Source organism: Peromyscus eremicus, chromosome 4 (assembly GCF_949786415.1).
Source record: "Peromyscus eremicus chromosome 4, PerEre_H2_v1, whole genome shotgun sequence".
NCBI lineage: Eukaryota > Metazoa > Chordata > Mammalia > Rodentia > Cricetidae > Peromyscus > Peromyscus eremicus.
In genome coordinates this window covers 67641542-67669187 of record NC_081419.1, presented here as the reverse complement: position 1 = coordinate 67669187, position 27646 = coordinate 67641542, and the positions used below count along the sequence as shown (strand labels likewise).

General features: G+C 40.8%; 1 protein-coding gene across 6 annotated transcripts in view; it reads right to left on the bottom strand.

The window, feature by feature from the left end:
* The window catches only part of Ambra1 (autophagy and beclin 1 regulator 1), a 204591-nt gene that overhangs the window by 106355 nt on the left and 70590 nt on the right, over positions 1–27646 (bottom strand). For 3 of the 6 annotated variants that reach the window (XM_059260940.1, XM_059260941.1, XM_059260945.1), the window contains 2 exons: positions 14338–14424; positions 9548–9727 (listed from right to left, as the gene is read on the bottom strand). In XM_059260940.1, coding sequence (XP_059116923.1) covers positions 9548–9727; positions 14338–14424 — 267 coding nt within the window. The remainder of the gene's footprint in view (positions 1–9547; positions 9728–14337; positions 14425–27646) is intronic. The other 3 variants (XM_059260942.1, XM_059260946.1, XM_059260943.1) reach the window with 2 other exon arrangements.

Here is a 27646-nt window from a genome sequence, read left to right as displayed (position 1 = left end):
GTAACTTGTCCAAAAGCAAATACCATGTTTTCCTTACTTCTGCTTCTACTCCTCTCCAGACAATAAAGGCCTAGTTTGCACTCCTGTTTCTGAATGGCACACTGATCTTGGCCAAGTCCTTTTCTTCCTAGCTGCTATTAGAAACTGAGACGTCTCTATTTCCAGGGGTTGCACTTACATAGGGTTTCAAATTTTGTCCCAGCTGACATCCCTTGTAAGGAACCTAACAATGTAGGTCTCCCATTACAGCAGAGCCTTAATTTTTCTCCAAGGAATACTAATATGAAATAATTATCATCTACAAATTCTTGTCCTCCCTTATTATACCTCCTAATTTCATTTGCCTACATTATACCAATTTATATTCATATTGTGCATTTTCTGATAAAACAAACATATAAATCTAAGTGGTAATGTCTTCTTCCTTATACCTCCTAGCTGTTGAAATTTGTTCCTTCTGTATGTTCCCATTTTCAGCCCAGGCACACAAGTAGATATATTCTACTTTCCTTCTCTTCATTTCTTCTCCTCCATTATCTAAGAAAAATATTCATATGTACTTCATTTGCTCAGGGAGAGTAGGATTTCTCAAGCTGCCAAGCATTTCTAAGGAATGGGTCATAATCCTTGGCAAAGAAGTAGTATTTATATAGGTAGCTATTTTATAAATATATTGAGACTTCACCAAGTACCAGATAGCCTTCTCCTCCCCCTCTTCAGGAGGTCTCCTTACTTCCTAAGAATTTCATTACTTTCTCTTTGCTGAGTATGAAGGAAAATCTTCTAAGGCAGTTAACACTGAGAGATCCAAGAACCTTCAGGCTAAAAGAAGTGTCAGTGCTGTCCGATTTCCTTTGCCATCAGACATCAGGACCTGCAGGACCTGGGGAACAGGACTTGTTCCCAAACAGGTTCTTCTGCATCAGTACACTTGTCAAAGCAGGTTCCCTTAGCCAAGGCTTCTTAGAGTTGGCTGTCTAAACACCAAATAATGGCTGCCCCCAATCCATACAAAGTTCAAACTTCCCAGTTAGATGTTCCAAGCTCTCCACAGCACAGGCTCAACCAAGACTAAAACCCAGACAATAGGGCTAACAGGTAATGATAAGAGATTCTAACTCTAAGCAATGCTGTTCTAAGGGTCAGTTTTTAAGTTACAAAAACTTACTTCAAAACTATCTGCAGTAACAGTAAGACTGAGGAAGCATTTTATTTGGAGAAGTAAATGAGATGGCCATCTTCTCAAGGATATCCACGAATAGGCCTCAGTCTTGGAAAACATTAAGGAGGCTTATATAGTGACCTACATTTGTAGTACCCCTACTTGGGGAGCTGAGGCCAGAGGATCATCTGAGCCCGGAAGTTCAGGTCCAGTCTCAACAACATACAAAAATTCAATCTCAAATAACAACAACAAAAAACTGACATCTAGCTAGGGATGACGGTAAACATCTTTAATCCCAGCATGCCGCAGGCAGAAGCAGATGGATCACTGTGAATTCAAGGCCCGCCTGAGCTACATAATGACTTCCAGGTGATACTATATACTAAGACCCTGGTTTTGTTTATTTCTTAAAAAAAAAAAAAAAAAGGCATCTATGAAGAAAACATTAAGGACTTTAACAGCAAATACTTAAAATCCAATGCTCAAAATATTTTCACTTATGCTATACTCATCACTACTGAACTGATTCTTTTTCTGGTTTTGTTTTGTTTTGTTTTGTTTTGTTTTCTGAAACAAGGTTTCTCTATATAACAGTTCTGGCTGTCCTGGATCTCACTCTGTAGACCAGGCTGGCCTTGAACTCACAGAGATCCACCTGCCTCTGCCTCCTGAGTGCTGAGATCAAAGGTGTGCGCCGCCACCGCCACCGCCGCCACCACCACCACCAGCCTGAACTGGTTCTTTTGCATCAGTTGATTGGTCACATTACATCACATTAACCAGGGCTGTCAGAGTTAGCTTCCTAAAGCACATGATTAGTAATGGCTGCCTTTGATAAGCATAAAGTTCAAACTTTCTGCCAGACATTGCAAGCCCTTTTATAGTTCTCAGTTTTCTGATCTTTCTCATATCACTAACACTGCACACCTTTAGTTAGAGATCTAGTCAGGCTTCTGAATAAACCCTGCAAATCTGTTTCTGAGCTTTTGCTTGTTATTCCCTTTATCTAGCATATCCTCACAGATTCATCTTTCAAAATCCAGGGGCTAGGAAGATGGCTCGGTGGGTAAAGTACTGCTGTAGAAGCCTACAACTTGAGTCTGGACCCCCAAAACCCATGTAAAAACTAGACATAATGGTGACCTGTCTGTAATCTCAGCAATCCCCTCTAGAGAGATAGGCAGAGATAAGAGAATTCTCACAAGTCAAGAGTCACCTAAGCTGGTCATGCAACAGGGAACAAAACAGACCCTGTGTCAAGTCAAATAGAAGGTGAAAACCAATACATCCATGCAGTGAGATGCAACTCTTCCTCACCCCACCACCAACCCCCACATAACTTAAAAACAAGTAAAAAAATAGTCCTATTCAGTCTTCAAAACCAAGCTCAAACCACAGAGTCTCCCATTTCTCTAAAATCTGTCCTTTCTTCCTGCAAAGCTGTCCTAAAACTTTAATGGAAGTATTACAGTCTATCTTTTCACATATTTTTTTACTTTATGTATATGTGTATCAGTGTTTTGCCTACATGTATGTATGTGCATATGTGCATGCTGTCCCAGAGAGGCCAGAAAGGGCACTGGATCACCTTGAACTGGAGTTTTAAACAGTTGTGAACTACCATGTTGGTTCTGGAAGGGTCCTCTGGAAGATCAGCCAGTGCTCTTAACTGCTGAGCTATCTCTCCAGCCCCTTTTCACATACTTAATATATAAAATTCTGACAATTTTATTCTGTAACTAAAATGTTTTAATGTCCCCCTCTTAACAGGATGAAGCTCATCTTCTTGCAAGACACATAAGACTCTAATATTTGCACTTCTCTGACTCTCAGGGCTCATCTTTTTAACATGGATTTGAACTTTAGAGTGACTGATCTAGTCACATCTATCAAGGAAATTCAACTGCCAAAACAACTATGCAACTATTTGTTTTGTTTCCCCAATCCTAGTGTAACTGCAGAAAGACCCGATTTCTAAGACTGAGGTCTGGCTAGGGATAGCTTCGTGGCAGAACATTTGCCCAGCAGCCTGCAAAGAGAACATCTGGTTTTTTTTTTTTGTTTTTTTTTTTTTTTTGGTTGTTGTGGTGGTGGTGGTTGTTTTTGTTTTTCAAGATGGCATTTCTCCCTGTAGCCCTGGCTGCCCTGGAACTTGCTCAGTAGACCAGGCTGGCCTCAAACTCACAGAGATTCACCTATCTCCACCTCCCGAGTGCTGGGATTAAAGGCGTGTGCCACCATCTTTATAGTGCTGTTTCTCTTGCACTTCTAAAGTTTGTGAAAGGAAGAAACAAAGACAACTCCTTTTCAAAATGATGCAGCTATCTCTCTCTGAAGATTTCAGATGGCAAATGCTGCCTTTTCTTTCTTGGATACAACTTATGTATTTGTTATTAGAGATAAGTCAAAGACTCCTACAGAAATCTTGGAACTTCCTAGCTCAGAAGAGAAAGCATGAGCAAGTATACTAAGGACATGTGGCCTCCTTCCTGGAATTTCTAGTTAGGACTTGAAGTAAATATAGGAGTCTCACTCAGGATTATCACCTGAAGGAGCTTTACTTATCTGGTTTTTAACATATTTCTTTTGCCACAGGCTGAACTAAATCTCAGTCATATCAAAAGAGCAGAGGAAGAATAGTAAATTGTAAACTAGAGATCAACAACTTTTCCTATGCCATGTCCAGTCAGATGTCAGAGTGATAGCCTTTGGGACTCTCCTCAGCTACACCAAACACAAGAAGACCTATTGAGGACATCCTTGCAAGGAGACCATACAAGAAAGCTCAGGCAGGTGAGGTAGTACACACACTTGCAGTCTCAGCTACTGAGCTTGGGTGGGGACATTACATAAGCTCAAGAGTTGGAGAGCAGCCTCAGAAATATATCAAGACCCTATCTTAAAACAAAATAGGGCTGGAGAGTTGGCTCAAAGTTAAGAGTATTTGTGCCCTTGCATTAAGACCTGGGTTTAATTCCAAGCACGAATATGGCAGCTCTTAACTTCCTGTAATTCCAGAGCCTCTTCTGACCTCCTAAGACACCAGGCACAAATGTGGTACACACACACACACACACACACGCACGCACGCACGCACGCACGCACGCACGCACGCTAAACACGTTTATGCATAAAACAAAATAAATAAATCTTTTAAAAGTATTTATTAAAAAAGTAATTTGGGGGGCTGGAGAGATGGCTCAGAGGTTAAGAGCACCGACTGCTCTTCCAGAGGTCCTGAGTTCAATTCCCAGCACCAACATGGTGGCTCACAACCATCTGTAATGAGATCCGGTGCCCTCTTCTGTGTATATAATAAATAAATAAATCTTAAAAAAAAAATTGGCATGGTGGTATAAACACCTATAATCCCAGTACTCAGGAGGCTGCAGCAGGATGATCAAGAGTTACAGGCTAGCCTGAGCTAAACAATGAGACTGTCTAAAAATAATAACAAAAGAGCCATTCAAGATCAGGTGGCTTGCCTAGTAAGCAAGAGGTCCTAGGTTCTATTCCTACTACTACTTCCACCCCACCCTAAAAGAAAAAAAGGAAGGAAGGGAGGGACAGCAGGAGAGAAATCAATTTTAACTAACCTGAAGACTCCATCTTAAACAGAAAGACTAAGATTCTCATTGAGATTTTTCCAAGGCAAAAATCCCAATACAGCCCAGTGTCAAAACCATGAATAAAGGAAGGGTTTATTCTCTTCCATGCTAGCAACAATCTTAAGATGCTGAAAATAATTACAAGTGGCTATATGCTTGGAGGAAGTATTTGTGGCTGATCTAATCTGAAGCATCTTTAGTTCTCTCTGTCATTAGCAAGTATTGGCTCAGGGTATCTATCCTTTGCCTCAGATGGCAAAGCAGCTACAGAAAGAGGCAGGAAGGACAGGGACATGAGCTGGGGAAGATTCTAGAATCATAATTAGAGTAACAGATAAAAGAAAGAAAGGTACAAGACTAGCGAAAATTAAGGGTCACTGAGATAGTTCAGCATATAAAAGTGTTTGCCACAAAAGCCTGACGATGACTTTGATTCCCAGATCCCACAGTGGAAGGAGATAAAGAAGAGCACTGCTTCCATCTCCTACCCTCCCCTCTCTTGTGGTTTTTCAAGACAGGGCTTCTCTGTGTAACCCTGGCTGTCCTGGAACTCACTCTGTAGACCAGGCTGGCCTGGAACCCACAGAGATCCACCTGTCTCTGCCTCCTGAGTGCTGAGATTAAAGGCGTGTGCCACCATCATCCTGTTCCTTTTTTCTTTCTTAAACAACCTTTTTAGTTGTTTTTTGAGGCAGGGTCTCTATATAGTCTTGGCTGTCCTAGAACGTGGTACATATAGCAGGATGGCCTTGAACTCACAGAGATCTGCCTGCCTCTGTATCCCAAGCACTGGGATTAAAGGCATGTGCCAACAAGTAAGTCCCAGACCCTCTCTCTCTTTCTAATAATAATTTTTTAATTAAAAAAATAAAGACTAACTAGAATAGAATTGTCATAAACACACACATTATTTCTTTTGAAGACCTTAGCACTTTTCTTGGGTTTTTTTGTAAGAGCCACCTGCCCTCTTATCTAAAGGGAAGGTAAAAATTAAAATAAGAGTTTTGCTATGCTTATATGATATCTACATTCAAGTAAGTGGTCTGGGCTCTAACACAGGCAGACAATAATGTCAACGGGCAGACACACCTTTACCCTGCTTGTGAACCTTTTTATGCAAAGACTGCTGGCTGAGGGCTTCAGAAGAGACCTGCTGACAGCAGGTTTCTGGATGTCCTGTTTGTACATTTTGATAAACACTGGGATCCTGCCATTTCAATCCTTACCACAGACAGAGATGAATGGCAGGAGAAAATGCTTGCCTAGGAAGACGGTCACCAATCCAGACTACAAAAGAATAGAAAATTTAACCTGACCAACTTCCAAGGGCATCCTCCCTCAAGATAAATCTGAAAGGTGTTCTTCCACAATAACTAACTGCATGAAAGGGCCCAAATATGATTGTACATCACCGTAAAAGGACTTTATAGCTGAAGACAATAAATATACTGATTCCTGTTCTCTAATCTTAGACATCTCTCATATGATAATATCCTCAGTCAGAGAACATCAGATAAGATTGAGTTATTAATCCTATTGTTTGGTCATTATAAGGATTACACAAAAATTTAAAATCTATTATCTACATGTAAAAAACATATGTTAACAATTTACATTTGTACATAAAGTATGGCTACTTCAGCAATTGGTACATATACAGATACAGATACAGATATAGATATAGATATAGATATAGATATGAAGTTGCCACTTTGGCATGCATACTATAAACACTGATACCTTTTATTCAATTGATGATGAAAGAGAACCAAAGAAAACATGATCTGGTTTTCTGGGAACTTTTTGCACCTGGGTAAAAACTGTTCAAGAACAATAAAATGGATCTATGACTTAGAAAAAGGGAGAGTGGAGGAGCCTATGTAAAGCCTCACAGGCATGACTGTGATGTGCTGAGAAGATAAGGAAACAAAATAGAATAGTGCCTCTTAATGGTGGTGTCCTGTTAGGCAGATTCCAGATCACATAAACCTTACCTGCTCCTCTATATTAAAATAACTATAAATTATGACTATATAACCCTCTTACACACACACACACACACACACACACACACACACACACACACACACACCTTTTCTAAGGGCTGGAGAGATAGCCCAGAAGTTAAGAGAATTCGTTGCTCTTCCAGAAGACTAAGGTTCAGTTCTAAGCACCTACATGGCAGTTTACAACTGTCTGTAACTCCAGTTCCAGGAGACCTGACACCCTTGTCTGGTCTCTTCGGGCACCAGACGCACAGTGGTGTACAGACATAAATGCAGGCAAAACACCCATACACATAAGATAAAAATTAATGTAAAAAATTAACCTCCTTTCTAGTTGTCAAAGCTAAGGAATAGGATTATGGCACATAAATTAGAACAGGCTACTACATTCCTAATCTCACTTTCTCCTCTTCCGAGCACTAGAGATTAAAAGGAGCAACTACAACCAGCACTCAGCTTACAGGACCAGGAGGAAGAGATAGGAGCTAGAAAAAGAAACAAACGGCAAGTCAATATCAACCTCTCTCACTACAAAACCTGAGCTACTCTAATGTTAAGGTAACTGATCCTTAGCTGCTACAAGACCAAGATTATGGTTTGCACCAGAACTATCTTCCTCCAAAAGTCAAACATCTGGGGAAAGACTTATGAGTGGGGCATTAGGGAAATCAGCCCAAGGCTAATAAAGACACCTAGGAAAAAAACACCGTTAGTTGATGAAGAAAGGTAAAGACGACAATGTAAAACGAGGTCATGCTGAAGCCCAGGGAGACGATTAGAGCACAGGTGGGCTGGGGGAGCACACACAGAAGGCAGTCTGACAGAGGAAAATCGAGGGGGAAGGAAGGGGAGAGAGAGGAGGTGGCACCTGAAGAAAGGGAAGGTAAAATGAGAACAGAACATTTTAAACTAACCCAGAACTCCATTGTGAAGGACAAGTCACGAGGCAGAGTACAGCTGAAAAGACATGATCCCCACATCACACCACTGGTTAACAGATAATTTAGACTTCTAAGCATGTATGGAAAGAGGCTAGGGAAGCCAGAATCCTGACTTCCAGAGCACAAGTCACCCAGGTTTTTCACAGCACTGCAAACACAGTATATGTGTTTCTCTCTCTCTCCTCTCTCTTCTCTCTTCCTCCTCCACATACATACACAGTGGGGTGTGTGTGTGTGTGTGTGTGTGTGTGTGTGTGTGTGTGTGTGTGTGTGTGTTTACAGTACTGGGAACCCAACACAAGACCTCACATGTTAAGCAGGTGAATTATATCCAAAGCCCATTGGCATGTCTGTTTAAACTGCTTCCCTAAATGGACCCTGGTGCCAGAAAAACTATTACAACTCCAGAAAAACGTATGTCATTATAGGCATCTGTCTGGCTCCTTTCACTGTTATTATGCAGTCATCTTGCCCAGGAGGACAGACAGAGAAAAGGGCAGGCAGAGGGTCAGAGAGGTACTAGACTCTTCTTCAGTGATTGCTGACATAGGACCACCACACACCTGCTTCAGGCTACCCTTGCATTTATTGAACATTTAAATCTTTTTCAGACCATTCTATGTTCTTCCTTTTGTTTCCCAGGATTCAAATGTTCGTATGTTCACCAAAAGCATCAGGAAGGCAAGCCAGAACAATGGTTGTTCCACTTTATCTTAGTTCTTTCTGGCGAAGAGATCAAACATACCCTACAGTTCTATTACAAGATAACTTCTGGGGATCTAACCATGTAGCTGACAAGAAGGAGATGGTTAGGGAGAGGTAAGAACTCATAAGATCCCAGATCTACTAAGGCATGTCAAGAAGAGCAGAAGAGACTGTCATATTCCAATAATGGCACCAGAAAAAGGAGAGGGAAATGCTTCTTTTCCTTTTGCATGTTAAAGAATGGCAGAATACAAAAAATCAAAACAAAAGCCAAATGTCTAATTTGATACAAGCCAGAAAAACTCAGTTTCAGGCTGGCAGCATAACAAATGGATAGAAGGTTAGGAATAGAATGTCTGAGAGGCAAAATTCAGCAGTAGGGTTGGAAAGCATGGACTCTGGAGCTTGGGGCCGATCTTGCTCCTCTGGCCTCATCCCCATCCCATTCCACAACAATAGCAACAACAAAGAAAAGTAAGGGAAAAAAGGAGGAAGAGGCAGTGGCCTCAACTGCAGCTGTGGTTGCAATGGGAGAGGGGGGTGGCAGCAGCATAAAGCAGCTACTCCTCAACCCACTACAGTAATCTGACAGGTGACAGTCAAAGGGTTACTGGTGGGGCCTGGAATAGGAAAAAAAGTTGAGGCAAGAGAGTTAGACCTCAAGGAATTAGTTTATTCAGGTTACTGAGACAGAAGATTCTCTTTAAAGCAATCAGATATTTAAAATGAGACTTAATCTTCACATCTATTGCAGTTAAGGGAATAAGTCTCCAACTTCCTTCTGTCCTGTGAAGACAGCCCAAGAGAAGCATTTTCATCCTACATGCCACAAGGAGATACAAATGTGGCCAGGAGAGCAGCAGTCCTCCTTTCCCACTCAGGCCTGGGGCTCAATGGGCTGTCTTTTCCCAAAGGCTCTGGTGATTCAGCAAGGCAACTGCCAGAAACAGGAGCGCTCTGGGCATTTGAGCCCTCCGCTCCTTATCTCTGCTTGCTACTCATAAATAATAACTTAGGGGTTGCAAGCAAGAATGCTTACCACTGCTACAAAAGCAGTGGCCAACTTGGAAACACTCTCAGACTGGGAGGAAGAGGAAAGAAGCAAACTGAGAATATACTTACTCAAAGTCCTCAAATTCCAAGTCGGCTCCCTCTACTGACGGACCCTGGTTGTCTGAGGAAGAGGAGGAAGAGGAAGAACGAAGGCGATTCTGTTGGTAGCGCATGGAGCGCTGGCGAATACTGTCTCTCCGTGAGAGATACTGGATCATCCTCTGGGCGTAGTATGCAGCAGGAGATAATCTGAGAGAGACAGAGATGGACAAACACAAACTAGCACTAATTGGGGGAATACTGTGAAAGACAGCAAAGCCAGCTCTCCCATGGCATCTCCCTGCTGAGACAAACTCCGGATACACGAAAAATACAGGCCATTTAACTCACCAGGAGGTTTGTGCTGCAGAACATGTGTACCAGACTACCCCCAAAGCTTCTGTACTGAGATAAGGCAAATAGGCAGTGTAATCAGTTCTCTTCTGATCAAGTGTGACCCCTTCCCAAGAGGCTTAGCACTGGGCCCTTCTCTCTTAAGCTCTATGAACCTGGCTTAGTTTTTCAGGGTGTCCTTAAATAGCTCTTCCTTGCTCCTCATCCATACACAAAATTTAAGAAATGAAAGAGACCTTAGTAATCAAGTCTAGTCATTTTACAGATGAGAAAACAGGTCAGAAGATGATAACAATTAGATGATTAATAAAGACCCCCATGGGTATCCTCTTTACCAGGACTTCCTTCTTCAAACACACACAGCTCTACCTTTCACCTAGCTTCTTACAATCATCTCTTTTAAACTGGTATCTCCCTTCCTCACAGATTAATCATAGGTATTTGTGCACAGAAAAGTATTCAGGACAGGGATTGAGAGTCATCGTGTACTTGGTAGAACAGAAAAACCTAGAAGAAAAAAGAATTTCCCATTCCTAGAATTACAGCAGTGGAGGCTACATCTCCCTTGCGAGATTCCAACTGAATCCAAGGACTTGTCTTAAAGCTCTCTAACAATCTCTAATGTATCACACAATTTTCTACACATCCCTCCCCCTTCTTAAAGTATTCCTCCATCTTTACAATACTGCTCTATAATTTGAGGTTACAAACTGAGAACATGAGAGAACAACAGAAAAATGTCTTATATGATAATGTTAAGTGATTTCTAAGCCATCTGCAAGACTTAAAATCTGAGGAACACACAATGATGCAAGTCCACTAGGAAATTATACGCCACAGTAATATAAAAGAATACAAATGTATACATGAGAAAGGTCGTTTGCAATACTGATAACATTCGGGAAAACCTGGGAAACAACCCAGAAGCCCTGAAACAGATTAAATGAATTATATCCATACAGAGGAACACTGTGAGGCCATTAAAAAGAATAAATTGGCTGGGTACAGTCACACATGCCTACAATCTCAGGATGAGGAAGCTAGAGGCAGATGGATCAGGAGTTCAAGGTCAGTCTCAGCTACACGAGTTTGAGGCTAGCCTGAGCTATGAGAGCCTGTCTCAAAAGTTAAAAGTGTGTGTGTGTGTGTGTGTGTGTGTGTGTGTGTGTGTGTGTGTGTTTAACAATTATCTCCATCTACTCATAAGGAAACTCTTCTAAAATAAAATTTTAAGGTAGAGAAAGGGTTATAGAAAGAGTGTGTGTGTGTGTGTGTGTGTGTGTGTGTGTGTGTGTGCAGTATATACTTCTGTATTTAAGGGAAAAAAAGCCATAAACCACAAACCTGGGAGTTTTTATTTTTTTATGAAGTTAGGATATTAAAATGAGAAAAGTGTGTTCTGGTTTCTTTTCTGAGAATATTAAGAAACTGATTTGAGAATAGCTGTATCTAAATGACAGAAAAACATTTATTGCTGGGACTATGGCTGGGAGACTTGTAAATTTGAGGCCAGTTGGGTAATTTATATTAGTAGGAGAGTCACTCCTACAAAACTGCAAACATCTTGCAGCCTGACTTTCAGCACCTTTGATACTCTGTTCTCAGGAATTCTACCTTCCTAAGCCAAAAGAGGTCTTGAAGTCAACTTCAATGGGACCTAAGGCTGTCATCAAAGCTGTCCCCAGGCCAGTTAGCAAATGGAATTCCTAAGGAGCTGGCTGGTAACCACTGGAACTAAAAAACTAAAAAGTTTCTGGTTTAAAATAATATGCTACATTGAGCATGCTGAATCCAAATTACCTTTGTACAGTAGGTGGGCATGGGAAACATAGAAGCAGAAGCTAGACCAAAATAATCAGAAAACATCAACTATTTCCCAAAGCCTCAACTCATGGTATTTTCATTACTCATTTGGGTACCTGTTGTCAAGCATTCAATCACTGAACACTAAAATTTGGACAGAAGTCAGTGCTTTTGTGCTGTTCTTATTGCTACCTAATATATCAAAATCTTCCAGCAGAAATCAAACATGGATTAAATTCAAAGGAATCAGACCAGAGAAGAAAATATATAACAGGAAAGAATTTTCAAGAGAACTGACCTAGAAGAGATCACAAGTGACTATAAGTACACCCATTTCTCAGATCACAGACAACCAGAAATAATAGAAAAAGATGTATTGCTATTAATAATGGTGGTAGAAATAATGTTGCTGGTGATAATGAATAAAGACTACCCTTTTGTGTAGGGATATAAGTATAGCATTGCATAACTCAAGTTGTTGAATTTTACTACAGGAATTTCAAAAACCATGAAACTGCGTTATCAGTGGTTACAAATAAAGGAATAGAGGAGGAGGAGGAAGAGAAGGAGGAGAGACTTCTGACATCATAGATTTGCCCCTCTTATGCATCGAGGGGGAAACTAGGTTTCTGCATGCTTAAGGCAATGTCCCTTAAAAGCCTTGACCTATCCGTATAATACAGGACACAACTAAGAGGGAAAAAGAAATGAAGGAACATGTGAAGAAATGGTAACAAATACCCTCCTACTGAAAACACCCACAAAGAATTCCAGCCTCACTTCTTGACCCTTCACTAGTAAAGAAATTAGAGGAGGAATAAAGAGATTGTATGAAAGGATGACACCTGTAATCTCTGCATTCTGAGGCAGAGGTAGGAAGATCACAAGTTTGAGGTCAGCCTTCAATGGCTGTACAGTGAGCCAGGGGTCAGTCCAGGCTGTTCATTCAGCCCTGCCAAAAAAAAATGGATCACTGAATTTCCCCAGTCTAAAACTTCTGAAGATAAGATTCCTACTGCTGTCTCAAAAGAAACTTTTTCCCCCTTTTCTTTTTTTGAGAAATACACACAGTTTCTTTATGTAGTCCTGGCTGTCCTGAAACTCTCTATATAGACCAGGCTAGCCTCAAACTCACAAAGATCCACCTGCCTCTGCTTCCCAAGTGCTGGATTAAAGGAGTGCGCTGCCACGGCCAGCCTGAAAAGAAACTAGCAAGAAGTGGTTTTGAGTGTTTTAAAGTTCTTGAAAATGTGAAACTTTTCTTTCCCTTTTCAAGGACTTAAATGGTTTCCAACATAACCACAGACTAATGTAAATGTCCTTGCTTCAATCACCAATATGAACTGCCTACCTATTTTTAAAGTCCTCACCTCTACTGCCTGGATCCTTGGACTTGCTACTTCTAGGATACAGAAAACAAAGTAAGAGGGCCACGGAAAGTTTTTTCCCCCACTAGTATCTCGGGGAGAATGTGTACTACAAAGAGAAAACTGTGGCAACAACAAAATCACTTAATATCCCTGGAGTCAACTTGGTCTAAAGGTGTTTCCAGGTAGACAGGAAAGCCTTAAAACTTACTTAGTTTTATCTGACCTTTACTGTTGGCTTGTAAAGCCCACCACTGTAAATTATCCTTTTCCTTACAGTATTTTCTGATATTATTTAAATAATAGTCAAGTTAGCCTTTTTCAAATCTCTAACAGTCATCAAATCCAGCTATGACAACCACATGAGGCTGCTCTCTACTGATAAATGTAATACAACAACTCAATACTCCAGCACCATCATCAGCACTAGGGAATTCAGGATGGTCCCTTAAGTTCATATGAAACAATGTCTTTTTCTATCAACTTTTAAACAATTCAGAACTATGGAAAGAAATATTTGTTTGGGTGGATAAAGGAGCTTGCTGGACCTGAGTTCAACTCTCTAATACCCATGTAAAAGGTGGGCATGGCCCAGGTACTTATGACTCCAAAACTTTGGGGTAGAGACAGGTAGATCCCAGGAACGCCTAGATATAATGGCAAGCTTCTAGTTCACTAAGAGATACTGTCTCAAAATAATAACAATAATAATAATGTGAAGAACAATAGAGAACTCAGAAGTCTTCCTCTGGCCTCTCCATGTACCCACACCACAAACACACATGTGCATATAACACACACATACACGAAGCCTTCTATAATCTTTCAAATATCTTCTAAAACAGTATAAAGCAAGCACATCCGTAAAATGACAATTTATTTCATTCAATTATTCTTCATCTCTTCTTTTGGATAGTGTTCAAAAAATGGCTTGACTTTTTTCCCCTTTTGATAGTCTAAATTTAAGTATTTTCCCTATAAATAAAATGTTCAAAACTTTGGTTGTCTTTGTGGCTGATAGGCAACAGCCTCTTGAGCAGCTGGAAAGAACATCTATAGAATCCACAGGTACTCCTTTTAGTGCCCTACTGACAGATGGTGAGTTCCAAAGGATGAGAGCTCAATAATAATCCTCTGTCACAAGTGATGCTGTTCACTTACCTGCAACAATTCCCAATCACCTGAAACACCTGCCTTAACACTGTAACTGAAGAGTAAAAGAGCACCAGGACCAGAGAGGCACCCCCAAGGGCCGCCCCTCCCCCCTCCTAGTGCCATTTCTCACTTTGGCCTTACCTCGCTGGGTCTGGGTAAATTGGGTGCTCTCTGGATCCTGCTCCATCATAACGGGATAATGAAATGAGGGAAGACTCCAGCAGCCTCCTAGCAGAGATTAAAAAAATGGCAATAATCCCTGTCAATTACCAACTCAGAGGTCAATCAAGGGAAATGGGGGAGAGGTAAATAACATCCCCCTTTGCAGCCACCTAGCACCTATTATCTGGGGTCTTACTCTTCCAACAATCTAACTATATAGAAACATTAATAAACCAGCTACAGAACTCCCATACTGGACCACGGTGTTACACTGAATACTGCTCTTTGGTGAGACACACGCAAATGCATTAGAAACATGATCTTCTATCTCTTTACAGCACCTCCAGCAGACAAACAGGAGGCTAGAAGCAACGTGAGAGGAAAATGAGGCATACACAGAGATCATCACACATTTATCCTGGTGATCAGCTCCTGTACACCATCAGTCCACATGCCCTCATCTTCCACTCCTTATGCTATACCATAAGGACTCGCTTAATAACTGGCAAAAACCTTTCCTTCTATCATCCAGCCCCATCATAAATTCAACTGATGATAGTAACACACATTTTATTAGGCAGTTTTTTTTTGGGTAACAGGCCTAAGCATCCCACAAGATGTTAAGAAATACTACATAGACAGGAACACTGGGACTAGAGATTTACGTATATAGGCCCATTGACACACAACTATTAAGGATTCCCATGAAGACCTATCTAAATTCCCAAATGCTTTGAATCTCCATGTTGCACTGCACTATACAACCTTCCAGAAGAGAGGTGGAAACAAGTGCCTACTGCATGTAATCATGGTGAGCAATGGCTGCTAGCAAACAGGAAGATTAGGATGCTATCACTCAGCTACAGCCAATTATTACCAAGCTACAAGCTGGACTCAGTATTGCCACCTTGTCTAATTTTTGTAAAACCAGAAATCTGGACTTTTGCATGAAATTTCATGGTAAGGTTTTAGTGAACTTCCCCCTTTAAATACAACAAAGGCTATTTAAATAAGACATATCCGATGACAGGTGTGGTTCAGGGGCTTCCTGGTCTACCATACTACTTCCCAACTCATACATGCTTGGCAGCCAGTCACATTCCTAGCAGAGAACACATCTCAAAGGAAGTGGTCTCGGAAAAAAAGTGCACATTGTTCCTCTCCAGCAGCATCTTGCCTGGCTCTCCCAGGAACAGGTCTCAGGCTCCCTGCCAGATTCTTCCTTAAACAGATCTGCAGGATAAGAACAGCAGCTACCCTTCTTTTCCAATTGAGTTAAGACAATTCAGTGTTATTAAAACCAGCTGGCTTTAGGTATAGTCATGGGCAGTCACTATTCCAGCAACTGGCCCATGATGACATTTCAAGTCACAGCCAAGGCAGAAACAACTGTCGCCCCATAACCTGAGCTTTACCCTTCCTACCTGGGACAACCAACCATTACAGGATGTTTTCAACCTGATACAAGGCCTGCATGACCCCACTTCAAACAACTCCCACACCCAAATGGAAAAAAATACCATATACCCAATGAAGAAGAAAGTAATAAAATACATCTCTCTGGCAATATCATTGTTTGCAACAGCAGAAATGTTGTGGGTTTTTGTTGTTGTTGTTGTTGTTGGTGGTGGTGGTGGTGGTGGTGGTGGTGGTGGTGGTTTTGGTTTTAAGAGACAGGGTTTCTCTGTGTAGCTTTGGTGCCTGTCCTGGAACTCATTCTAGCCCAGGCTGGCCTCGAACTCACAGAGATCCGCCTGGCTCTGCCTCCTAAGTGCTGAGATTAAAGGCATGCGCCACCACTGCCCAGCAACAGCAGAAATGTTATAGTTCATTATTCTAAAACATACTTTACACTTCAGTGTGTCATAAATTGGGATATATCTTATATTATGTGACACAGATTAATTGGCATATTTCTTTTTTTTCCCTACCATCACAAATAATAATAATAATAATGGCATGTCTATGTCTTTTAAATACAAAATGTTTGTGGTAGTTGGAGAAAGTGTGAAGTATTAATACACAGACTACACAATAAAGGAAAGTCAGTCTGTGAGAAGCCTGTTGTATAGGTAATTTATTTCCTCTTTTTAAAATCTTATTTCTTAACTGACACATAAAAACATAAAACTGTACAGATTAGCAGTATACTATGCAGTATCTCAATGCATATATACACTGTGTCATGTTTAAATCAGGTGAAACATGTTTTTCCTCAAATATTTTATCATTTACATTGAAAACTGTCAAAACTCTTTTCCAGTTTTTAAAAATATACTGTATATCATTTGTTAGTATCGTCATCTACCTCTGCAACAGCACGTTTTTTATTTTTGTTGTTGAAACAGGGTCTGTAGTAGTTCATGCTGGTCTAGAATGAGAGATTTCCCCAAAATGCTGAGATTACAACATGTTTCACAAAGCCCAGCAAAACCTTCCTGTTCTGAACTCTAACTTAATATCCACTAATCAACCTATGTCATCTATACAATACTAATAAAATCATTCTCTGAGACCAGGGTAAGAACTAAAGAATGAAATCAAGGTCTAGCAGCACCTGTCTGCCTTCAAACCCTGGAAGATTGTTCAATGCAATACTAAAGTGCTCCACATGTGGTGCTGAGTACCCCTGAGCTGGCCTCTCTAAATAGCCATTTAGTAAGGCAGACACCCTTTGGTGAGGACAGCCTTCAGAGTGACCTGCTCCATAGCTTCTGTGTATAAAATAAACCTGGTAAGTTAGGAAACAAACATTGTCCACTACAAACTATGTCATGGTAGTGACAGACCTCAGAGAGAGACGAGAGGCTTATCAGGGATGCTGAAAGAAGATTCCTGAACTGGAACAGTCTGGATTAGATGACCTCAATTTTAGTGACTCCATTTGATATCTTGCATATTCCAGCTCCCACCCTAACTTTCTATTTTAATCAGGAAGCCTTCTTGAAATCAGAATAGCATCAAAATGTTAAGCTTTGTCTCTGGGGAGTCCTTGACGGGGGTTCTCTTGGAACATACATCCCTTATGCCTACTCACTCCAAAATCCTTGTGCACCAACAGTTCCTCAGACAATGCAATGGGACTGGACAACCAATGTTTATACGTGTGTGTGTGTGTGTGTGTGTGTGTGTGTGTGTGTGTGTGTGTTTGTGTGTGTGTGTGTGTGTAAGAGAGAGAGAGACAGAGAGACAGAGAGAGACAGAGAGACAGAGAGAGAGACAGAGAGAGTGTGTTTAACTGCTAATACATGAACTCAAGAGAGCCAATCCAGATGAACAATGTTTCTCCACATACACAAATCACTGATGAAACAGAAATTCTCTGCAAGGAATAAAAATAGGCCTCTCCAGTTGATGTGGAATAAAGAATAAACTGGAGTTAGGAGAGAAGTAGAAACCATCACTACCATGCTTAAGATCCTCAAAGCATTTTCCCTTCTAGTACCAACTGTTTGCAGGAAGATGGAATGGAAAACGGTATGAGTAAATGGACTTGGGTAGCAGCTGTGCACCTTCTGCTCTGGCACACAAATCTGACTTGACTTAATGATCTATCATGCAATTTGATAATGTGAAATCAGGAAGAGCTGAAGGAAGGTGCAGCCAAATTTGTGGAGACTTGAAGTTGCCATTTCTTTCTGACCTATAATCTCAGTTTAGAAATATTTTTAGAGAGCTACCAAAACTGACAGAAACAAACAAACCAAACCTCTTTTCTCTAACAGCTTGTCTACTTAATTCTTTATACCAGTAGCATCTGGGTCAAGTTCAAGGGCTGTGTTACTTTGACTCACTGAAGACCAGGAAGAAAATACTATAATTTATCCTTTATGTGTAGCCATGTTTGTTAGGTACTTAAGGACTATTTAAAAGCCTTTCACCATTAACAGCATATTTTTTAAAGCCCAAGGCCACTATCAAATTAATTTGGAATTATTCAGTATTTTTAAAAACTTACTAATCTGCCGGGCGGTGGTGGCGCACGCCTTTAATCCCAGCACTCGGGAGGCAGAGCCAGGCGGATCTCTGTGAGTTCGAGGCCAGCCTGGGCTACCAAGTGAGTTCCAGGAAAAGGTGCAAAGCTACACAGAGAAACCCTGTCTCGAAAAACCAAAACAAAACAAAACAAAAAAAAAAAAAAAAAAAAAAAAACCAACAAAAAAAAACTTACTAATCACAAATGTAAAAATATAACAACCATAATCAACCAAAAAGAATAATCATATTCACATATAGATAGAGCAAAAGAGGCTGACAAAATGGATGTGGCAAAATGCAAATATTTAGGAAATGTGGGTAAAGGGCATTTGAGACTTCTTTGTACAATTTTTGCAATTTTTCTGCAAATTGAAATTATTTTAAAATAAAATAAAAGCCAGGCATGGTTGCTGGCACCTGTGATGCCCCACCATTGCAAGCGAGGCTGAGGCAAGAAGACTGTGATGAGCAGCCTGGGTGTGAGACCCTATCAAATAAGTAAACTAAATTAAAAGCTAGACATAGTGGTTCAAACCTCTGGTCCCAGCACTTAGGAGGTCCGGCAGGAGGATTGCTGTTGAATTCAAGGCTAGCCTGGGCTTCAGAGTGAGACCCTTTCTCCAAACAAACAAACAAACAAACAAACAAACAAAAAACTCAACAAAAACCAAAGCCAGGCTAGGTGGTGTATGCCTTTAATCCCAGAACTCAGGAGGCAGAGGCAGGAGGATCTATGCATGTTTGAAGCCATCCTGATCTACATAGCTAGCTCCAGGACAGCCAGAACTACAGCCAGAATTTGAGAGAGGCAGTGTCTAAAAAAAACAAATCAAGCCCAGTGCGGTGGCACACGTCTTTAATCCCAGCAAAGGCAGGTGGATCTCTGAGTTTGAGGCCAGTCTGGTCTACAGAGCGAGTTCCAGGACAGGCCCCAAAGCTACACAGAGAAACTCTGTCCCAAAAAAACAAAAGAAAAAAGAAAAAAGAAACCCAAACTCCCGAAACAAACAGAAAACCCAACAAGATATAAGCATAGTGGTGCATACTTAATAATTTCAGCATTTAGAAGGTGAAGGATCAGGGCCACAAGGCCCATTGTGGCTATATAATAAGTTCAAGACCAACATGGGCTACAGGAAACTGTCTGAAAAGGAAAACAACAAGTTAAAATACCCACAATTCAAGGGTCTGAGGATGTAGCACAGACAAGCTGGCTAGGGGTAAAGGGACTTGGCATCAAGCCTGGCGACCTAGTTCAGTCCCTAGGATCCACAAGGTGGATGAAGAACACTGACTCACAAGTCCTCTAACCTCCACATATGTGAAGTGACATGTATGTGTATATACATGCACACAAGGAAATGTAATTAAAAATCAAATTAAATATAGAAAAATCTTTTAGATTTTTAGAAATTTTAGAAAAATCTAAAAGGAAAAGATTTAAAAAGTAGTTATTTTCAAAATAAATAATACTTTAAAACTTTTTAAAGGTTTATTTTCATTTTTTTAAGATTTTACTTTTATGTGTGTAAGGGCACTTTGTCTGCATGTTACTCTACACACCAAGTGTGTGTGTGTTGCCTGCAGAAGCCAGAAGACCAAACCAGATCTTCTGGAACCGGAATTACAGATGGTTGTTAGTCATAATGTAGGTGCTGGTATTTGAAGCAGGGTCCTTCTGAAAGAGTGGCCAATGCTCTCAACTGCTAATCATCTCTTCAACCCCTATTTCTATTTTCTAATTATGTGTATGCATGTATGTCATTGTAAGGAATGTGGGCACAAAACCATAAGAGGACATCTGATGCCCTGGAGCTAGGCTGTTCAGCCGCTTATGAGCTTCCCAAGATGGGTGCTGAGAACAGAACTCAGGTCCTCTGTCAGAGCCATCTCTCCATCCCTAAAAAAGATTTTATTTTGTTGTTATTTTGTTTTTCAGAACAGGGTCTCTCTACGTAACCATAGCTGTCCTCTAAATTCACAGAGAGCTATCTGTCTCTGCCTCCCAAGTGCTAGGATTAAAGCCATGCATCACCATGTCCAGCTTAAAAAAGATTTCGTTAAAACAGCAACTTGCCCTACTGTCCTAAAACACATTTGATAAACTCTAGGCCCTGAGTTGAGCTCTTAAAAGTAAAGTTTTATCACATATGTGTGTGTGTATTTAATTTAATCATATATATATATATATATATATATATATATATATATATATATATAATATATGTAAAATCTGCTGCTGTTTTGGAGGTAGGTACCATGGCAGAGTTAAATGATACTGAGAAAAAGAAAGCCTAAAATATTTACTACCAACCCCTTTGAAGAAAAGGCTTGCCCGCTTCTGTTCTGAAATAGTTGCTTACATAAAATTCCTTGAAAGACAGCCTGGCAAAGTAATTCTAGCTACACTTTGGTTATTACAGGAAGATCAAAAGTTAGAGACCAGCCTGGGTAACACAGCAAGATGGGGGGTGGGGGATGGGGGTGAGTTGTAATACTGACTGTGGGAATGGGAGGAAGCAGGACTAGAGGTTATGGCTTGCTTACTTTGATTTCTAGCACCTCACTAAAAGACTATTAAGCTTTGCAGAGGGCACATGTCAACAGGTGCACAATTCAAGTTGTAAAATTCCAAACATTCTGTATGAATGTTCTCTCTAATGAATATTATGAATATTTTCAAGACGTTCTCTGTTTCATATATATGTTTTGATGACTAGGAACACAAAACAGTAGAAGAAAACTCTGGAGAAAAATATGTCAAGGAGTATGAGACAGATTATCCAAAATGCTGCAAGCCACAGGAAAACGTAATGGAATTCAGCTACTATCACAAAAGCTACAACTTAGAAAAGTCAAGGACTTCTCCAAAAGTCAAGCAATGGCTTAAGTTTTGGTGATATTTTAGCATACACACACACACACACACACACACACACACACACACACACACACACATCTATACATGTGGGTTCCTAAAATGATTTTGCGTGCTTTCAAGAATTCCTAACAGTGTATTTATCTAAAATGCCTATCAAGCATCCAAAGCCAAACGAAACACCACCTGTCTCCTAGGTCAGGCGGATAGCTTTATTTCTTGTGCAATTTAGGGTGAGACCCTCCTTTCTCATACAACCTTACTAACAGATCCCTAACTTCTTACCTAACCACTTCTAGGAATGTAGACTGAGCACACAGATCCCCTTTTTGATATACTAACTGGTCATTAGCACTCAGTTGACCTCCTCTTTTACCACTCCCATTTTGGGTTGTAATAGAAAGCCTGATGGCCACTGCCTGAGGAAAATTCTTACCTGCCTTTATGACCCTATGAAAATTCAAGCCTGGTGACCTTGCTCAGCCAGAGGATCGCTATGGCTTGGGTTTATAACTGAATAGCCTAGAGAACTGGAAGAGACTGAGAACTGAGAGGGAGAAAGAGGATTTTGACTAGAGAACTTGAGGATGAGACAGAGAAAAGAGAACAGAAGAACCAGATTGAAGGGCTAAAAGAGAGTACCAGAGGAACAAGATGAGGAAGAGCCAGACAGGAAAGAACAAGATGAGGAAGAACAAGATGAGAGAGGAGCTGAGATGGGAAGGAACTAGATGGAGGAGAACCTAGATGGGGCAGAATTAAGATGAAGGAATTAAGACAGAACTTAGAGGAGACAGCAGATAAATCAGGCAAGAAAGGAGCTAGGCATGAGAGCAGAATAAAGAACTATCGAGAGGCTGGACCCCCCAAGTCTCCAATACGAAAGGAAATAAAGAACCTTATGGTGGCACATACCTATAATCCCAGCACTTGGGAAGTGGAAGCAGGAGGACCACCTTCAGCTTAATATGAGTTGGAAGCCAGCCTGGGCTACAAGAGACCCCATCTCAAAAACAAAAGAATAAACCAACAACCAACTTTCACTTTAAATTTAATAGATACTGGGATTCGGGAAGCAGAAAGTCTGGTAATAGTCTAGTAAGAATACACAAGCCAGTGACAACACCTCTTTACTAAACAATTATACCCTAAGGATCCTTGTTGTCAATTACAGAGGAAACCAATATCCTAAAGCAACAAACATGTTCAGACCTTCTCCAACCAGTGCAAACATCAAGTGTCAGAGCTATGCAGCCTCTGCAGACAGAAGAACTCATTATCAGGAGATAAGGTGCCACTGGAGCCCCATGCCTTAAGGGGTAATTCTCTTGCCTTATCTGTGTGACATCTATTGTTTAAATTCAGGCGCTAAATGCAAACCAACAGCCTCTTTATGCCTAGAAAAACAAATTTAAATACCGGAACTTGGCATAGAAAGTTTTCAGTGAAATTTCTCTTTCCTTTTAGATAGCCTATTCAGAAGTTTTCACACTTTTGGTATCAGAACTCCTTCAAAACCATGGGGCCACTAAACTTTTATGTGGGCTCTACTGATAGTAAACCTTATTTGAATTACAAATGGGAAGAACACATACACTTGAATAGTGATCAGTTTAGAATATCATCACATGTCATGTCATGTGTCTAGGAAACCCCACCTCACCGCTGTAAAAGAATGAAGTGAAAAGAATCACAACATTCATAAGAACCACTAGACTGCTCGGGTTCCCTACCATACTTTGAGAACCCCTGTTCTAGATAAACTATACACACCCTTGTTATTCTACTATGGTGGCCAGTTGTTCTCTCTAGAACATTCTTCTCCCTTGAGGCTGCCCATAAAAATCCTTCAAAATTCCACCAATATTGTGGCACCTTTCTTAAGATACCAAGATCTCAGCAGGGCGGTGGTGGTGCACTTCTTTAATCCTAGCACGTGGGAGGCAGAGGCAGGTGGATCTCTGTGAGTTCGAGGCCAGCCTGGTCCACAGGGTGAGTTCCAGGACAGCCAGAGCTACACAGAGAAACCCTATCTCGAACCCCCTGCACACCCCCCAAAAGATATCAAGATCTCCTGAGGCTGGCCATGGTGGTGCACACTTTTCATTCCAGCACTAGGGAGAGAGAAGTGGAGACAGGTAGATTTCTGTGAATTCAAGACCAGCCTGGTCTACATCGTAAGCTCCAGGCCAGCAAGGGATAGATAGACAGTCAAAAAAAAGAAAGGAAGGAAGGAAGGAGGGAAGGAAGGAAGGAAGGAAGGAAGGAAGGAAGGCCCTCTCCCTGCAGTTATTTATAAACATGTCTGTATCTGCTTTTAGACTTACAAGCTACATAAAAGCTAGTATTGGTTCTAAGTCATCTCTTTATCTCCATCAAAATTCACATCCTAATTAACATGTAATGGGAGACAAATAAATATCCAAGCCTATGAATCAGCAGGCAGTCTAACTATACTGGGAAAAATAAGAAAGGAAGCATATCTGATTGTTCTTTACTGACCCCATGAGTCTCAGACAAGATGTAAGATGTCGAAAAACACACACTAAAAAATTCCTGAAGGAAGGAGGTTTTCAGAAACTGCTTACATCACCCTTTATCCTTTTGGTCACTTAAGCTGCTCAGGTTATAGTGCTGACATAGTTGTCCTACTAAATAAGCCTGGTCCCTTGGAGGCTCATTAAATCATAAAGTCAGAGGCTGGCTTCTTGCCTAGGAAATGACCATTGATGCTCCTAGACTATGTTCTCAAGAGACCTCATAAGGAAAGAGGGCAGTGATGGAGAGGGTAAAAGGGCAGTGGGTCAAAGAAACTCGGATGTAATGTTGCTTGCTTCATTTCTTAATCTTGCTCTGCAAGCTTCAGATCTCTGTCTCAGCGCATGCCCAGGATGGGAGATGACAAGTCCTTATTCTTTGTTAAAAAAATAAAAAAATAATTGTGTGTTCTGAAATGACACCTCTATTATGATTTCCAAGTTGACATCTCTGATTTAAAGCAGAGGCATCAAAGCCTCCCTATTTCACACACTAGCAATTATCATTTAAGTTATCCAACGATAGGTATTCATCTTATCATTGTAGGGCCCCATAGTTCTAAGGGTGCACATAGTTACAAGGTGCAGTTGCCAACAGAATCTGACAGACAATTTCTGACATTGCTGTGAGGTGGACCAAAACAGGGTCACAGTTAAAAGGGTAATGGGGATGGGGTGGGGTAGGGAGGCAACCAGACATACTAGAGAAAAAGCTCATAATGTCTGCAGTATGGATCAGCTTTATTTTACCGAGACCAAGCATAAACAATCCAGGAGACTCAAAACAATGCCTTTCACCAGAAGGGCACAAAAACATCTTTACCAACATTAATGTATTCTCCAATACCTCTGGGCAGTGAGCAACAGATAATGAAACATCAGAGCGCAAGGTAATCTAGCAGCAAAAGCAAAGAGAATGGAAACCAAATTTGTACCTGTGGTAGTTTGAATGTATTTGGCCCCCATAAGATCACAGGGAGTGACACTATTAGGAGGTGTGACTCTGCTGGAAGAAGTAGAGTTTTGTTGGAGGAGGCTGGATGACATAAACCTTTAATCCAGATCTTGAGGCTGGAGGACACACCTTTAATCTGGGCCACACCTTCTCTTGGAAGTGTGTCACTGTGGGACCAGCTTTGAGGTCTTTTTCTCAAGCTTTGCTCAGTGTGACAGTCAGACGACTTCCTGTTGCCTCTGAGTCGAGATGTAGGACTCTAAGCTCCAGCACCATATCTGCCTGCAACTAAATGCTTTCTTTGTAAGAGTTGCTGTGGTCATGGTGTCTCTTCACAACAACAGAAACCCAAACTAAGACAGTACCTAATATGTAATCATGATCAACATAAAGTCTTGCTGAAAAGTCAGCCAGACCCCTTTGGGAACATCTGATCCTCTGCTCTTTGTTAGCCAGCTATTTTCATACCTTCAAAAAAAAATGAATGACTCAGTTGTTACAAATCCTTCACACATTATAATATAGTTGTCAAACTTCAATGTATAATAAAAAAAAAATCACTTTTCTCTACATGTAACTCAAAAGCACAAACTGACCTACACAATGTCTCCGGGAAACTGGGGAGGTCTGTTCACAGACCCCAGCCAAACCTGTTTTAAAATCAGGAACTGAGATCTGAAACTTTTTCACTAGATGTTGCATAAGAGCAGATCTATAAACAAAACAAAACACCTGATACACAGCTAGTTCTATAGACTTACATGCATATCCCAAGAGCTGTAGCTGAAATGTACCTTAACTACCAGACAACATAAACATGGAGGAAGGAGGCAGTGTAGGCTCATTCCCATAAAATCATAAAATGATTTACAGAATTCCACAATTCTGACTTCTGGGTTAACTTTATTCACAGTAATAGACAAATCCTAGAAATCGTACCTCAAAGTCCATTAGTTCTACAAAGAATATGTTGATAGAACCAATACCAAGAAACTTGTAAATATCTTCTAAGCTGGTTTTTAACGTCTCTATTCCTAAACTGAATATTTAAAAATTCTTGACTAAGGCCAGTCATTAAAAAGTAACAAACAGCCAGGGCTGGAGAGGTGGCTCAGCAGTTAAGAGCACTTCAAATTCTTCTTCTAGGGGACCTGGATTTCATTCTCAGCACCCACATGGTGGTTTACAACCACCTGTAACTCCAGTTCCAGGGGATCTAATGCCCTCTTCTGGCCTCCATGAGCACCAGGCATTCGCAAGGTGCACGGACATACATGCAGGCAAAACATCCATATACATAAAATACAACGATAAAACTGCTTTTTAAAGTAACAGACTTTGACTTAACCTTCACATACTAAAAACACTATATAACAGGGAAGAAAAATCTTAAGGCCCAAACCAAAAAGGCAAGGAGAGGAAGTCAATGGAGCCTTACAGAAAAATGTAAAAAAATGAAGCAGCGAGAGCTAGACTTTTCTGTCACAGAAGCAGCTTTCCCAGCTCAGATCTTCATGCAGTGAGTTTTGAAGTCTATAGAAACAGACAAGAGGGCAAAGACTCCAGCTGGGTCTCAACAGTCCATGGTTAGTCCCTGAGCTCACAGAGTTGGGAGTACAATCACTTTCTTATATCTGAGGTTACTTCTGACTGCTTCTCTTGGTGACATTTGACTTTACTGACTTGCCTCTGGGGATGTACCACTCCCCCTTCCACCCTGTTCTTGACTAGCAACTATCTTGAGCTTTCTGGACTCAGCATCTGAGAATCCACTGACATGATTTCTTTACCATTTCCCTCTGTCTAGACAACATGCAATTGTCATAAGTGACACATAAAGTACAAGGAGTAGAAAAACTGCCATTTCCACTCTCCTCCTCCGTTCCCCAAAAGAACTGCATAGTACCGTCCTCCGGTATATCAATCACACTACCCTGATGAAGATTAACTCTGTGGAGTCTGCAAGCCATTTCATTTCTAGCTTGCTAAAAATTTTGTAGCCCCCACTATAATTAGAACATGTAAATTGCTTTCTTTTTACTAGCACTAATGGCTATAATTGAAGTGATCTGAATGTCTACTGAATGGATACCTGCGTAAAAAAAAAATCCTTATAAATACCACTTTATCCAGCTGCATTTTATTTAAGAAAATCACAAACAAAAGAAAAAAGACAAAAAAGGGAGGAGGAGCAATGAAAGGCGTGACTCAAGACCACCAAAACCAGGGCTTTTGTAACTACGTAAGAAGATACCTTGAAGCCACTGCCAGTTCCTCTCAAGATGCCTCATCAAAACAGCAGACAGATCAACGGACAACAAATCATGAGATACTTCACCAGTGTTTTCTGGAGGAGGGTTCCCCAGGGGACACTTGACGATTTCTGGAGACATTTTTGGTAGTTGCGACTGGTTTGGGGGAGTGTTACTTATGTAACAGCAGGAATACTACTAAACACCCTTCAAGGCATGAGACAGCCTCCCACAATGAAGGGTTATCTAACCCAAATGGCAAGAGTGCTGCTGCTGGTAAACCTCCCTGACATACTTTAATGGTCTAGCAGCAGAAACTCTATACAACAAAAACGAAAGCAATCTGGTACCTGAGTTTCAGAAGCAGGCAGTTTGCAGCTTAAGCTGCATCCTATGTCACCATCTCTTATGCTATGTGACCTTAAATTTATTCTGTTTCCACATTTAATGGGTTTATTTATTTATTTTTTTAATGAACTAGGAACACATACATGTAAGGCTGAGAATGTAGCTTAGTGATAGAGTGTAGTTGAGTCTAGCATGAACAGGGCCCTGGGTTTGACGTCCAACATAAAATAAAGAATGAAACAAACAATATTAAGCAAACAGTCACTATGTAGTTCAAAATTCAGACCATTTTTTTCTTCCTTGAACTACAATTACTATATGCCAGGAATATAAAATACAC